This window comes from Pyrgilauda ruficollis, unplaced genomic scaffold, assembly GCF_017590135.1.
Source record: "Pyrgilauda ruficollis isolate IOZ18807 unplaced genomic scaffold, ASM1759013v1 scaffold19, whole genome shotgun sequence".
Taxonomy (NCBI): domain Eukaryota; kingdom Metazoa; phylum Chordata; class Aves; order Passeriformes; family Passeridae; genus Pyrgilauda; species Pyrgilauda ruficollis.
In genome coordinates this window covers 3,678,250-3,694,761 of record NW_024518095.1, presented here as the reverse complement: position 1 = coordinate 3,694,761, position 16,512 = coordinate 3,678,250, and the positions used below count along the sequence as shown (strand labels likewise).

General features: G+C 40.0%; 1 protein-coding gene across 1 annotated transcript in view; it reads left to right on the top strand.

The window, feature by feature from the left end:
- The window catches only part of PPM1H (protein phosphatase, Mg2+/Mn2+ dependent 1H), a 131,184-nt gene that overhangs the window by 80,620 nt on the left and 34,052 nt on the right, over window positions 1–16,512 (top strand). Inside the window, exon 5 of the mRNA XM_041465665.1 lies at window positions 9,519–9,603. Within this exon, the coding sequence (XP_041321599.1) occupies window positions 9,519–9,603 (85 nt within the window). The remainder of the gene's footprint in view (window positions 1–9,518; window positions 9,604–16,512) is intronic.

Sequence of the window (16,512 nt, the reverse complement as noted above, 5' to 3'; positions counted from 1 at the left end):
CCTGCAGTTTGATAGGTGGAGAAGTCTGAACCTGACTAGCCCAAAATGCTGGAAAAGATTAGCCATGTTCAGGAGACATGGCCATGTCCTCTCTGTCTGTTCATCCTGTCTCTTTTCGTTAGAAGCATGATCTGCAGACCTGCAGGAGGCCCTTCTCCCCTTTTCCTGCCTGGTCTCCTTCCAGGGAGAAGCAGGAGCACAAGATTCATTGGAATAACAGCAGTCTCAGCTACTGCAGGATTTTGTGCTGGGTAAAGCTTTTGAAGGCACTTTAAGAAACACTTAAGGTGAGGTGTGAAGAGAAGGTGTTGGATCAGTAAGAAGTAATTTCACTCAAATGCTATGTGCAGTGCTATGGAAGAGCATTTTCTAGTTATCCAGTGAATGACAAGTTCCAGGTTACTGGCATGTCATATCCAGCACTGACATGGCAGAAATTATTACTTTGGTAGCAATTTGCAGGCTTTCAAGACAAAACAAATGTCCAACGTCTTTTTCAAACCCTTGTTTTTCCTGGGAGAGCATATGCCTTAGCAATACCTATGGCAATCAGCAGGTATTGAAGCCATTATAAACATTTTCAGTGAGGTTAAATCTTTGGTTAAATCTTTGGTCCTAATCACACAGACATTATCTTATGTTCCAGATAATGAAGAAGGAGAAGATTTTTGGCTACTCAAGTAATATCAGTAGTAAACTGTAATGCCACAGTTCATTGTTATTCGTTTCCAGGAATAAAGGATTTTATTAACTTTAATTCTCATGGGTTTTCAGCCTTTAAAAAACAAAGTAAGTTTGTTTGAGATTTTTTCTATCTTTTAAATCTGTGCCTTTGTAGCTGACCACAGAGACATGCAAGTTCTTCATTGCAGTTTTGCAGGGCCAAGGCCAAGGCATGGAAAGCAGCCTGGGCACCTTGGTTCTCTAGCTCCCATCTGTACTATGGGAGGAGGGGCAAAGGGAGCACCCAAGGCTTGCTTGGTGTATGTTTCAAAGTCTGCTGTGGTCCTTACTATGCTGAAAAGCTTTTCAAGTCACCCGAATTCAACAAACTGAAGGCAGTCCAGGCTGTTCAGTCTCAGCAGCAGCTATGCAGTGCTGCTGGAGCCCTGCTCCTGGGACTTTTAGTGATGGCTCTGGTCACTTCTTTGTGGGAGTATAAAGCTGGGCTTGGGTAAAAATTCACCCATGAAGAGTGAACAGAGAGCGTGAGTTGCAATCTTTGCTTTTACATCTCAGTCCAGCTTGTTCCAATATCCTGCAACTGGTACCAAGTTTAGCAGAAAAGCTGAGATCAAAGCAGATATGACTTTAGGTGCTAAAGTCATTCTTTTTGTCAATGGTAAGACCGTGTAGAGCAGAGAGAGGAAAAAATCCTTGTTGCTTCCATCTTACATGGACAGCCATATCTCAGCCATATTACTAGCAAAATAAACACTGACTTGCACAGTAATGCCTTCATCCACTAAGCCCAGGTTTAGTTGCCATAGTAACTTGTCTTGGAGATGAATGTGATATCCTGGACAGCAGGGAAAAAGACTTTGATTCCACAGATACCAGTCCTGAGGCTCAGAGCTGGCCACAGAGATGTGACTGCATTTCTTTGTTCATTTCCCTGACATGGCCTGAGTAATTGGTGGCATGTTGTTCAGCTGTGAAACAGAAACGTGGTGGTCTGGCATCAGTGCAACCTTGTACTTTGCTGTGTTCAGATGAAGAATACACTGAAATCATCAGGGAAAAATGAATCCTAAGAGAGCAGTAAATCTCCAGCCTAAGGGTATTGGAGCCAGCGGTGGGCAGTTTTTGTGTGCTAGTAGTGTCACTATAAACTGGTTTGTAATAGCTTTCTAGCTGCCAGCTGAAGCCCTTTCTGAAAGAGTGATGTGTTGAGATGTAAACCAGGAAAGTAATTAATTACACAGCGTTTTAGTTGAGTTCATTCACATTTGGGTTAGTGCTACTGGAGCTGGAGTAGACATTACTGCAAGTGTATAGGTAAACTTATAAAGTCACTACTTCAATAGCAAAAGTTACTTTCGTGATTAATTAAACAAGAACATTGCATACAGACAGCCAGTGCCATCACATTAGTGGGAAGGTGGGCATAGCAAAAACATATATAATTAGCCCTAAAATAAAGCACAGTTAATAAAGCGAACTGCTAATAATAGCTCCATGCTTAGATTTCATCAGCCAAGCAACACACTTGAGGACCTAAACGAGAGCAGGGAATTCACTCACAGTAGAGTCTCATGGGAGTGGAGCTGCAGCCCACTGAAGAGGCACTGACAACTAGAAGCATACCGCTCCAGGGGTCAAAAATTATGGGGCAACGTGTCTTCTCCAAGCTATTTCCTCTGTGGACAGCCTGCAAGCTCAGCATTACATTTAATTTTAAACTGTAGAGTAGTGATGCAGAAACAACTGAAGTAATTTAGTTCCAGTGTTGGTGACAGCCAGGTGCTTCTCATTGTTAGATGCAATATATAGGGCAGACTGCCAGCAATAGAAAATCTTTTTAACTGCTGCTTACTAAGTTGTTATGAATATATGAGATGGAATACCAGATCAGTTCTAAAAATTCTGATTTCTGTTATTTTTGGTGGCAGTAAGGAAAATCCTGACTGGCTCAGGTACTATTGAACATGAGAAGTAAGCCCTTCCATGGAAATCTGTGTTATGCTGCTTGCAGAAACAGTTTCTATTTGCCTATTTGTGATGCTGTATTAAAAATAATATGATTAATTCAGTAAAATGAGACCACCAGAATTTTAGAGTATTTCAGCAGCCTCGTTGTGCCCAGAGGCCTTCTCCAAAGGAATCACTAAGTAAGCACTAGAAATATAAATATGAATGAGTCAGGTAATTGGAAACAGCATAAAGCTTTACATGTGTGTATACAGGAACAGCTCATGTGCTTGCAGGTGCCTCTGAAAGACAACTTTCAGGGGAGTTTTCAGGAACTGGATTACATAATTTCTTTCTCTGCTTCTTTTCAAAGACAGGAGGAGTTTCTCATCTTGCCACAGGAGAGGTATAGCATGCTTGGCTCCATACTGTGGCAAAGACATGAAGAAAGGACCTTGAATGAAATTCTTGGGAGTGCCCAGTCAGTGTCCTGGGGGGGCAAGGGCTTTGCTTGGCAGTCGTGCTGCTGAGATACTAACCCTTGGAGCAGCTGGGGTGGCTGGCAGTCTGCAGAAAGCCTTAGCAGAAGCTTGGGAGTGATCTTCATTGTTCTGGCAGGAAATGCCAGAGCACGCTCCTGTAGGAAATTACTTTTGCAATACTTCACCGAGGCAAGTTCTCACACCTTTTATTGGCTTGAGTGAGCTGAAGTTCCCCCAAGAGATGAATGAAAGTGTCTGAGCAGCCTGCTATAACCCACAATGTAACATGAAACTACATTGTCACAGGAAGAGCCACAAGCAGAGAGAGTCTACTCCCGCTTAATGTTGGCTTTGTTTGGCTGAAAGAAAAATGATCCAGTGTTTCTATCCTGTCACAATTTTTCTGTGAACAGGCTCATGTTTGTGCTGGAAAATATGAAGAAAACAGGGTGGCATGACTGTTGAGTGGCAGTAAATAGAAAATGAAGACAGAGACCATTTTCACTGGTTCCACTTCTTTCTTGGTTTGTTTGTTTTCTTCTTGATAGTGATGCCAAGTAAGAGTTGGGACATTATCTTAAGTATTATGGGTGGGAGGCAGGGAGGGTGTTTTTTCCGTTGGTGTTGCTGAGGGTTGGTGCTTCCAGCTGAGTTTTATGGTGATGGATATGTCATCACTGGAACCTGTTTTATTGCCAGCTAAATGTTATATAATAGTTTGTTCCACTATCCCCAGCCTGCCTTAATTCATAAAATTAGGGAAATAGTTTAAAGGCTTTGCACTATACTACCACGTTGTTAGTGAATACATGGGATGGAATATGAGATCAGTTCCATACTTATTGCCAGTGCAGTGAGGTGTTTGTACACCTGGTTTCTAAAGAAACATTGAGAAATGGGTCTGGATGGCAATAAGTGAGAGTAATTCAGTTTGAAGAAGTAAAACCAAGGTACCAGTGTTGAATGTATTAAAAGTCATCAGTAATCATAATGGCAGTAAGTTCCAGTACGTCATTTACAGAAGAGGAAAACATTTCTCATTTTAATTGTTTTGTAGTCATTGTCTTTCACTTCTTAGCAATTATGGAAAGGTAAAGAAATTTAAAAAAAGCACAACTGGTTTGATGCTTAGCAACCATTAGCATTGATCTTCCCTGGATTGTTTAAATATATGCATTTAGTTACAAAAATAAACAATTACCCATATAGACTGATTTCATAGTTCTAGGATTTACTTTCTTTTTTCCACAGCTATCTTGTGACACACCTAATTAAAATCTACTGCTTAGTTCCCCTTTGAATATAATAAAACCCTGCCTTATTCTTTCTGTCAGTTTAATCCCTCTTTCTTTTTCACTGACACATTTCTAATACCTTTGCAGGCAGGCCAGACACTTCTGCTTCATCTGCACTGAATCCACATGCTTAACACCTTTTGACAAAATGGATGCAGCCTCCCTGTGGCTTGGAATTGATATACACTGTCAAAAAGATTTTCTGAATGGTCTTTCTCTGTCACCTTTACTAGATTTTTATCCTGTGTTGTAGAAATGTGCAGTTTAATGTTGCGTTTCAAATAATTTTTGCCTGAAAAAGTGTGTAATGGAATCAGGGTGTCCCCTGAATACTCCTAACAGTTGGAGATGTCTCTTTGTTTTGAACAACGGAATCCCAATAGACCTGTGACAGCAGTGGAATTACACTCTTGACTTTGTTCACTAAAGTGTTGCTTTCTCTGTATGATGAAATGAGAGTAACCAACAAGAGCTTCCTCGAAAATGTATGAGCTTCCTCTATTCATTTCTCATAAGAAACATGGAAAGGACACTGTGCAATTTTCATCTGACTGTCTTTTCCACAAAAGAAAAAACAAACAAATAAACCCAAAGTCCTGCTTGATTCAAGGAGAGATGGTAGTTGTTAGCCATATTAAAAATGCAAAAGCAGTTGATATATCAATATTTTCCTTAAGCCAGTGTTGTTGCTACATCCTGAGCATCACAGGAGCAGTACAGCCCAGTGGCAGATTTTTATCCTGTTGTTGCTTCGTTCTTCATGTATTTTAAATCGAATGTATACTAAGGCATCAAATACAATTTCTAAGTATTGAATCTGAATATAGAAAATAACCATGTACTTAGTGTTCTGTGTGAATTTGGGTGATCGTTATGGACTACACAGTCATGTCAATCCAAAAGTTAAATACACTGTTTTCTGCAGATGCACATGCAACCTTTTAAGCTCCTGGTGTTTCTTTTCATTTGCCTGTGACTGAGTAGACATAGACAGCTGTAGGATTTGCCATGACTGCTGGTCCTGCCTTGTGCATTGAGCCACTGGCACGTCTCTTGCACTCCATTTACTTATTCACAGTGTGGCTTCTCTCTGGAGCAGAAGAACTCGAGAGGCCAAAAGAGATACAAAATCAGATTTTGTTTCTTCCATTTCAGGCTACTTCAGCTGTGTTTTGGGGAGATTTTTCTCCAAAATATTCCTGTTTACTGTGAATATCCCAGCTCTGGAATAGTGAACATACTTTCATTGTCATGCAGAGCACGTGAAATGCGATGGCAAGTTCAATCTTGTAGTTCCTGTGGGTGGAGAGTTAGGGTTCAAAAGAGAGAAAAGGACTCAGGGAAATTTAGTTTGTTTTTAGAAGAGACCAGAATAAGTGACTTACTGGCCTCCATGGCCTCAAGACTTTAGAGCAGTTTCTTACTGTAGACAATGCTGTGTGGAGAGGGCATCAGAGCGTGAAGGGCAATGCACTGAGGAGGCTGCAGATCTGTGACTCCTGATTTCCAATCCTGCCAAAAAAAGCTTTTGTTTTTTTAATTACTATTTCATTGGTGACATAAATTAATGATTGGTATGGGTCTGAAGCAACCTCGTCATCAGAGAATATTTGGTTGGTGTTGACATACTTGTTTCTCCGCAAACATGAATCATCCATCTGCCTTTGGCAGGCTCGCCCTGTTGCTCTGCTATAATGTGTTTCACCAGTGTGGTGGAAATTAAAATGTCACTATTAAACATGGCAAAATCAGATGCTGTCTGGGCACCCCGTCTATTCAAGGAGTTCTTGCTTCCTATGTAGCTATTTCTGACAGTTTAATAGGACAGCTGTATTCTGGCATAAAAAAATACGTTCATATATCCTCAATACATGGGGAGTTAAATGCTTTCAGAACACTGTTTCCTTGCATACGTGAGTGTTTCATGCATGGCAGAAGCAGTAATGCTCATGTAACACCGTGTTGCTGCTTAGGCCATTAGGAAGTGTAAAGTCAAAATTAATTGTCCTGCAGGACCATATAGAGTGGGTCTCTAAAAGCAGTTGCTGGAGCTGTTTGCACCTGCTGCATCAGCCAGGCTCCTTCCTCGTGAGCAGTTATTGACTCTGGGCTATTGAGTTCAGGGCTCTGGAGGTTGCTCGGTGGAAAAAGCCTTCAGTTGCTGCTTGGCAGCTCTGTCGCTGCAAGGTCATGGAAAGGGCACGTCAGTCTCCAAACCCAATTAGGGCCTTATTCGTCACCTTTTCAATCGTGGGGGAAAGTACCACTGAGCAGGGTGGCTCCCAGGCCAGGCTTTTGCACCCAGTCTCCTCAGTGAGACAGCCAACAGATGTGTCCCTTTTTGTCACTTGAGCCATCTGAAATACACTTTGCTCTTGTGAAACAGCTATGCAGTTAGTGCAGAAAGGTACAGAGCCCAGTACAGGCTTATAAGCTCACCACAGTTGAATTTGGACCAGTGCCTTGTACGTGTATGTCTGTGTCCCTCCCTTTACTCATATCTAGAGCTGTCTCATTCCTCAGATCAAATCATTTGACTCATATGAACAGCTGTAACTTGCAAGTTGAATAAAGTCCAACTGCTGAAAACATTAATGAAAAACGTAAAACTCTTTTACCGCGTATCAACAGTATTGCTTTAATTCCTCCCCCTCTGATGATTTTTGTGTGTGTGTGTGCTAGGTTGTGCTTTTCATCCCAGGTGGCTGCCAATTCTGGTGAAAATAAGTTGAGCTGTGAAAGGTTGACCCACTCGCCTCTGAATTGCTTTTTATATGATGTGAATCCCTCAGGGCCCAATTCTACCCACAGAAGTGAGAATGACATCTATCAAAATATATATGAAGTATGTCAGTGTGCACAAAGAAAAGGTGAACCCCAGACTGGTCTGAGTGGTCTTTAAAATATGGCTTCTCTGTGAAATGGTGATTAAAGGGGAAGCAAAGAATAATTAGAAAATTACCCTGATGTACTAGCAGTTACGTCAATGTGTGGTTTTATATTAGCTCTTTCAGACAAGCAAAAGATCAGAAAATCCCTTATGACTCACTTAAACTAGTGTGTAAAATTTGGTTTAGAGTCTGATCAGGTCCTTTCATCAGTCTAGACTAGATTGTCAAAGTACATATTCTGTACTAAACCTACAGACCCCTTAAGTGGAGGCCTACTCAGGTGAATCAAATAACATATTAAAAAGTTATATAAAATGTTCACTGTCTGAGTAAATTAATCTCATTCAAAGCTGAATACCTTAGGAACTGCAAAAATAAAAGCAGAAGTGTTGTTGCAGAAGAGAGGTATTAGAGTTCTTAATTCTTATTTAAACGACTGTCTCAGAAATGCAAAAGAAAAAAATTTCAGCAAACTTTTACTATTCTTGATTGGATTGGCAATTCTGTAAGTCTGTAGTCAGATTTCCTAAAGGAGGAAAAAATCTGTCAAAAATTATACACAAATTTTTTTTGGAAATTAAAGAGTTGCAACTACTATGTCTGTCCCAAGTACACAATATTGGTTTTAATTGAGGGCCAGTGGGAACCTTCAGTATGTATGTAGGCTGCACTCTTGGCACCTGTAATTTCTACACAGGATTATTTGTAAGGAAGTGCTATGAAGTCCAAGAGCAGTAGATTTGTTACCTTTCAAAGCAAAGCCATTTTCCTGTCATTGCCAGAGCTTCTTCACACATCTGCCATTGTACCATCCTGACCCTGTGTGCTCTTTGCCACATGAATCTCAGGAATGTGAACAGTTCACTTACTCATAGGAAATGCTCCTGCCTTTTGCATACTAGCAGTAGTAGATGACAATTTGGAGACAATTTTAGTCAAATGACTAATCCACAAGACTTGGATATCTGTCCAGTGCCACTAATCTTAGAAATTCAGCTTTGTACCTGAGTTGATTTTCTCAAGATGCCTGGGTTTTGAATTTAGAAATTTAAGTTTTCAGTCTTTGTGGTCTACCATATTTGTTGGTTGTATTCCAGTGGCATCAGAACACCTGGCATAGATGCAATGACAGCAAATCGATCAAATGATCAAAGGAAGTAAGATAGCTCATACATAGGACATCAGTGGGGTGAAAGTATCACAGAAGTGGGACCATTTAAAACATAGAGAAACAGGAATCCAAATGGCAAATACTTCTTTTAGCTACACCAAATTCTGTCTAAATTCAAGAGGAGAGCTGTTATCCAAACACTGAATTAGTCTACTGATGGCTGAGAAACAGTTCCACAACAGACATTTAAGTCTTTGGGATGATACATAGTTTATCGAAAGTGCCAGGCATTGCTCTACTTACAGAACTGCCTAAATAATGGAAAGATAAAGGAGCATAGTTCTGTGAATGAATACACGAATGCAGAATGTAGTAGAAATGTTGGGTAAATCCTTCCCTCCTGTGACTTGTCTTCCAGCCAGTGGCATTACACCAGGGAAAGATTGGACCATATTTTGTGTGCAGCATATCAGATTGTTAAGAGGCAACAGGCAGCTGTTTGAGAAAATTTACTCTCTGTGATTTGCAGAACTGTGTATGAAATCTCCTGACTAATCTACGGTCATACCATTACCTGCCATCTTTCAGCAGGTAACTAGTTAAATTTGTGTTAAATAGGATTTGCTTTGCTATTTCCATTTAATGTTGGAGTAGAAATGTTCTGACGTGACATATGACCAATTAATGATTGGAAAGTGCTTGGATGAGTCATTTGAAGCCAGTAGTTTAGACAGTGTCAGCCACAACTGGTATTAAAACCTGCAAAGAATTGTTCAACAGTCAGTGATTCTGCAGCATCTCCTCTGGGTGTCTGCATTTCACTTAATAAAGATACCCTGTAGACATCAATTGAAATAACTCTTGCCTTTGTTGCTTGGATGTTTTTGTGAGCTCTAAAATGAACTCAGCTTATACAAGTATACTTTGTTACCCAGCCTAAAGGATGCAGGGCAGGAATTATCCTGTTCTGCTGACAACCTCAGTAGAAAAGAAATGGCTTTATTTGACTGTAATTTTGAAGAGAATAAGTGTGTGACTGTACCCTGTGGTTTTCTGGGGGTTTTTTACTTTTTTTTTCTGTGCTGATGATGTTTTATTACTTTTACAGAGCTATAATAATCCGAAACGGCGAAGTCATTCCAATGTCTTCAGAATTCACTCCAGAGACTGAACGCCAGCGACTTCAGTATCTGGTAAGAGACCTGAGGACCAAATCAGGTGCTACTGATGACAAGCATTGCCCAATACTATCAAAGGTTCAAAGAAATGTTCCTGAGTTACTGTGGCTCAGTGAAGGATGATGTCTCCACTAAGCACCAGTGACTGATCATGTATGTCTTTAAGCCATCAGCAAATGTGAAGAAAATCCTGGTGGTGCAAATCTCAGTGAAAGGAGTATTACCTCTTCAGCAAAGGCCATCGATTAGCATGGCTGTGCTTGTGTACATTGTTCAGCTGCAGACCCTTCAGCAGCACACTGGTGTTGGATTTTGAGAGCTCAGACACAGAGTTAATGAGCCACAGATGTATTTCAATCCATCCCAGTGCTTGCTCTGTGACAGTATAAAATACCACAGACTGCTCTTTGTATGTGAGTGATATTGCAGAGTTTGATTAATTTACTCTAACAGTATGGCAGTAGTGTCTCCATCAGGAGGAAGATACCCAACTTAGAGGTGATCTCAGTGAACATCAGTAGCTGGAGGACAGGATGGGTGATCAAAGATTAGTTTTATTTACTGTAGCAGCACCCATAAAGCTGGGACAGGGTGTCTAGCTGGGGATACATGGGATGCTTTATAGAACAAGCTGTGTTGGCTGATAAGCTGCCTGAGGAATATAAGTCAAAATGTATGGTGTTATTTTTCATACAAACCCTCCTGTTACTTTATAGGTTTTCTTCAGTGGACAGATCAGTTGGTTGAAGTCAATTAGTTGTTTGTCAGAATGTCATTCCTAACATGACTGAGAGATTTCCTTTGTGCTTCTTCTGTTTCTTTTAGAAATTTAAGTTTCAGCCAAGGCAGGGTCATTCTCAGTCTTACCTGACTCAAGGTGGACAGGCCAAAGTTAGTGATGTTCCCAAGTCTTAAGGTGTTTTCTATTTTCAGCCTAGTTTTTCACTGTGGTTTGAAACTAGACAAAATGACAGTGTTTGCAAGGTGGTGGTGGAAGGTTTTAAAGAAAAAGTTGTGTTTCCTCAATTGTCACATTTAATTTTTTTCAGTCAGATTCATTGGCTTGAAGCTGAAAATTTCAGAGGAAATACTGCTTTGGGACTATTCATATTCAGAGAAGCAAATGGAAAAGAGGCCTAATAAATATTTACAGTTCTGTTACATTTAAAATAATTTGTTTTCCTCTAAAATAAAAGGTATCTTTAGCATCTAGGGAGTCTGCTACTTCTGTAGGAAATATGAGATAAAAAACATTGCCTACAAGGGTTTTTGTTTTCTCTTTTGAAGTCCTTTCTGGCTTAAATTTGAAACCTGTAGCTGATCTGAAAAGCATTTCTGCTGTTTCCTGTGGAAAATTCCTTTACCTTTGTTTGTATATTTTAATTCTGTATGTAACAAATATGCCAGGTCTATGGGTATCATGTTCAAAGAGAATACATACAAGACAGCAAGAGCGTGAAACAAAATTACAGATCATTTCAAACACAACATTTCCTAAGTAATATTTTTACTCTTGTGTTTAAAAAAAAAGAAAAATAAAAAGATGACTCCAAACTTCTTGCAAGGTTGGCATAAGCATTACACTACAAAGTTTGCATCTGTCTTGCTAATTAGGTCCCAAATAATTCCTCTTATTCACTTGTCTGTCCCCGGGTTCTGCTATTAGTCTGTTATTCTGTTATTCTGCCATCAACATCTCTCATCTCTTGTTCTGTCTGAAAGTTATTTACTTTGAGTCTATTTTCTTATTGGCAGTTAAAGCTGAGTTTCTTTGTTTCAAGTATGTTGTGCTGCTCTTCCGGCATGATAGGAAGAAAATCCCTTAATCACTTTAGCATTAATGTTTTACTCGGTAAATGCAGAGATACTGTTCACTATGAGGAAGTTACTGTAAGCAAAAGGAGGGTATGGATTTACAGCCTGCAGGCTGTTCCCTGCAGCAGACACAGTTGGTGCAGTCAGGATGAAGGAGCTTCCCTCTGCCTAAATTTAGTTCCTTCAGTCACACAGGATGTTTTTTTACGCCCTCTTTTCTGCGCCTTAACTTCTGTGTGGAAAGAAATCCATGGGATAATGAGTTGTTGGGTCACGTGAGTATTTTGTATGAAGTCTTCCAATCTAGTCTTAGACAAAACTGTGCTTCAGCTAATACTGATTGAGTAACTGAGAGGGAAGGGAAGCAAATCTTTTCCCTGTCCTGGTAGTTTATTGCCATGCATCCAAGAATGACCTTGGCAGTAGGCCTCTGGTATGGACACCTGAAAAGAACAAGTTCACTATCCATTTGTTCTGACTTTGAAGCAACTCTGAGCCTGGTCATCACTCCATAGGAGGGCAGTGGTGGGTCAGCATCCAGTTGCAGACTTCAGACAGAAATGGCAGACAGATTTCTCTGTCAGGCAGCTTGTGAGAGTATTGCAGAAGGCAATCAATCATTCAGTCAGAGAGCACTTCTTAAGATGTAAAGTGTGAAAGCTTTCCACCAGTATTCCCTTGATCCCTCAGATTCTGTAGAGGTTCAGTGCACCATGTTGCTTCTCTTCCACTGGTGGGCATTCAAAAGCCTCCTTTTCTTCTGAATTTGTGTCTTTTTTGTTTATAGAACTGTAGCAGGAGAGCTCCACACATCACTTGGGAAAAGTCCTGACTTCCCATATCAGTGTATCTTCAAGGGAAGAAAATCCAGTATTTACTGGGAACTGCTCTGGTACATTCAGCAGTTGTGCAGGCAGTGACAGCCAGAAGAATTTTTTCTTTGATCTTCTGAGGAGACTATTAATTTCAGTCATTATAGTCTAAATTGCAACAGTAAATAGGATAGATTTTGTTACTTATTCACTTGGAAAATGTGTTTAAAATGAATGGTGAATTGAGTGTACTGCAGATGGGTGTATTTCTGTTATTTACTGAAGCTGCATATTCAAGATGTCATGTGAGGTCAGTGTGGTGTTTGTAGCATCTTCATGTGTGCAGCCAAACAGCCCCTTTAAAGTTCACCAGAAGCGGTGCACCACTGCTACCAGTGCAGGTGTCACTGCTCGTAGAGACTGGGTGGCCACCAGTGACAGTGACCATGGTGCTCTTTGTGTTTGCCACCATTCAAGCAAAGGTTCATGAGCCCAGATAGTCACGGGCTCAAAGGGGATCTATTCTTATTTTGTTGCTCAGGTGAGGATAAAAGTGACACTAATACTCAGCTGCTAAAGGATGCCTGCAGAACCTGAGCCTGAAGAGGAAATGAACCTAGATCTCCTAAATGTCCAGTCAGCACTTCAATTACAAGTCAGTCAAGATGTAATTCTCTTACAGTTTTTGGTTCCCTGTTTCCCTGAAGGATTACTTCAGCCATCTGACACTGATGGTTCCATGGAAGGTGTCCTGGCCTTTCACAAGATGAGAGACCAATCAAGAGATGGATATGGCTTCTAGTCTTCTCCTTCCTTTTACCACCACATCCTTTCATTTTAATTTCTCTTTGGTTTAAATGTGTCCCTGTGATAATGGCTGAGTCATTTGAAAAACTTCTGAGTGTGTTGGGCTGTGCATGCTGTTGTGAGCAGTAGTCCCATATAGTAAAATAATCTTTTGGAGGAAAGAGCACAATATGATAAAAGTATAAAGTTGTAAGATAATAGCTAGTGTAGGGGAAAGCAGCAAATCTGAAAATAGCACAGAATGCAGTGAAACCACTAGTGCCAGAGACTTTCCAGTGCAGTACTTACTGAAGGAGCTGAGAAACGCAGTGTCAGGTCTTACTGAGTTGCAGATAAGATACATGCAGTGTTTCCTGCCGCCTAATTAACTGGCATGCTAGTGTGTAAGTCTAGGTTTATCTTAATTTCATGTTTGCTTTTCTAATCACCAGGAAACACAGCAGGAAGTAAATGCCCTTTTTAAACAACCATGACTAATATTTCTGTGACTGAACTTCATTTTAAACAACTTCATTTTGAATGCAATACATCCAGCCACAAAATACACCATAAAATGGCAGAGTACCAAAAATACACAATGGAGACTCTGCCAGATTTATGCCAAAAAGCTCTAACAGCTTCTGAAAGAGAAAATATGACAAATGTTCCAGTTCCATAACACAGAATAACAATGTTGTCTGAAAATACCTCATAAGGATATAGGAAGTGTTTGATAGCCACACTATTTGTTAAATTTCAGGTTTCCTGAGTGGTGTTTCTGATCTGAGGTTCTTACAAATTGCGACTACACAATGGAAAATATTAAAAAATGGAAAATACATTGCATCATCACAGGTGAAATTCTGGTAGTTAGTTCACTTGTCTATTTTTTTTGTTGTTTGATCACTTGAGGGGATTTCATGGTTCTGGTTGTATATCTGTTTGAAAGATCTGTAGATTTTTAAAGTGTTGCTTTTTGTTTATATTATTGTTCTGCTGCCCAGCATGGTTTTATTGAGGTGGGGAGAAGAGTCCTGCCTTGTACATGGAGAGCAATTCTCAACAAACCCAACTGGAAATTGCAGCTGAGTTTTGTAGTAGAACATTCTTCTCTCTGTAGAATTACCAGTGAAGCATCAAAAAGAACAGTTTAAAAATGGTAAAAAATGTGTAAAATGAAATAATAATAAAGCAAAGCACAACAAAAATCCCCATTTCTTCACATAAGAATTCAGATCACAGACATCAGAAGCTTCCAAATTGCTCTTTTCCCTCTGTTTCACTGATGCCAAAAATATTAGAATCAATTTAAGATCCCTGGATTGTAAATCAAACATTGAGGCTTGGCCGTGGAAGAGAAGTCTTATTTGAACATTAGCAGTCCACTGGTAACTGTGCCAGCTTTATTAATCTTATTTCAGTTATGACCTCAGACTTTCCATCTGAGTACAGCGTTATGCAATGCAGTCTCTCCTGGTTGCTTTACCTTTTCATTAAAGAAAATTCTTAAGTGAAAAAAGCTAAAAGCCTGCAGTGTTTTTCTTCTGAACCTCTTATTCAGACTAGTAATCTCACAATCTGAAGGTTAGATAACTTCATTTTGATATCAGGTGTGACTGTTTTTTTAAGTATGACCTTGTTTTGTAGGCAGGTGACAGTATTTAGCTGGCAGTGGTTTGTAGTGTTTTAATCAAGATAGGCTGTGCATTTTTAAAAGTGAACTGAATTTCACTTTCAATGCAGACTGACTATGTTGTTTAAAATATCACAGACCAGAAGAAATTTTAAAACTACCAAAAACAATCCAGCTCTTTGTTAACATACAAAGAGCAGATATAGTTCATATTATGTGATACATCGAGCCATTAGGAATTTTCCACCTTTTTTGCAACTGGAATGAAAATAAATCAAATTAAAAGCTTACATGTACTTTTAAATTAAGAAGTTCATTGTTCATACTTCCAGAGTTCTGGAAGTATGAAAAGCCTCATGTGGACTAATACTGCTGAACCTCTCAAAAGTCACTAGTGCTTCTCAACCATTTCTGTAATGAGGAGAGGGATCCAATTAGAGGGCCCTTGACAACAATGTTTGGGTGGAGAAGGGGACCTTGGCTGACTGTAGACTGAAGGAAAACAAAAATGTAATTCACTTAACTGTACACAGAGAGTATTTGATGGAGTTCCTGTTCTAGGAAGGATCATGATGTCAAGATCGCTTGTGTGCTTGAAAGCTACCTCTTGAAAACAGAATCCAATCTTGTTGGCTATACACAGCAACCTTCCTCAGCCCTGTTCCAACCAAGCTTGAGGTATTTTCTGGAAGGATGTCTGGTGATGGGAGCAGGGACAAGCTGATAGAAAGTTAGTGTTGTAATGTGCTGAGACTGATAGAGCTCCTATTAAGTTGAGTAGGAGCAGGCTCAACTCTTAAATGCAGGAAATATTTTATTGTGAACTATCTGTGTGACAGATGCCAGGTAGATCAATAAGGGCTTCCAGAGCTTCCTTCTGCTTACCTTTGATGAGCACTAGATTTATGACATATACACAAACTAAACCCCAGCTCATTTCATCTCCCTTGATGGCAGCTGCTGCTGAAGATAAGACAGGCTTTATTGCCTTAACTGGCTGGATAAGGAAAAAGAGTTATCTGCGAAAAGGTTAAGAAAGACAACTTTTTTTCAGTTCCCTAGCCAATCTGACTCTGTCTTTCATAAGAGCTCACTCACAATGCAGCTTTGCAGAGGAAGAGAGAAAGGCTTGTTTATTTGAGTACTAAAGAAAAAGGAGTGAGATTTATTTCAGAAAGAAGAAATAGAGTATGTTTAGGATAAACCTAGCATGTCAAGTGATCTGTGTATAAATTCACTCCAAAAATTTACATGGTGGACAAAGAGCCTCATGATGCTCTCGACTATGGTCAGCTTTGAAGAGCATGAGTCAAAGGCACAACTCTGGCAAAGAGGCCTTCCAGCATCTGCAGAGCAGTGCAACACAAAGGACATGAGCAGCATTTGAGCATTAAAACCATCAAAGGCCTCAGTTGCAGTTGTGACACAAAACTGCTGCTGCTTTTCTTAAAGTCTGTTTTGGATGAAGGATGTAGTTTTTCAAAAACAAGAAAATAAATTGCTTTGTAGCTTCTGTTTATTTGCAGTGTCATGTGATGGGGTGCATTTTTCTCGAGGTGATGACAATTAAAATCTGGTAGCAACGTTAGGTTTTCTATGTTGTTGGCATAGCTGAACTAGGAGTCAAAAAGCTTGAGCTTCACTGCACAATCACCCCTTCAAGTCTCTCCATGGCTTTGTATTTGATCATTCCTTTCTGTCTTGCTGATTTACAAAAGGGCCTGTGTTCTGCTTTACAAAGCTTTGCAGACTCCTTCAGGGTCAATGGATGAAGTGTAGTTTAGAGATCCCAAATGCTGAGGAGCAGGGAGAAAAAATAAAGGACTTTGAGGGCAAGAGGACTTCTAAGGCTGCATAAGGCTGCTGCTGGATATCAGG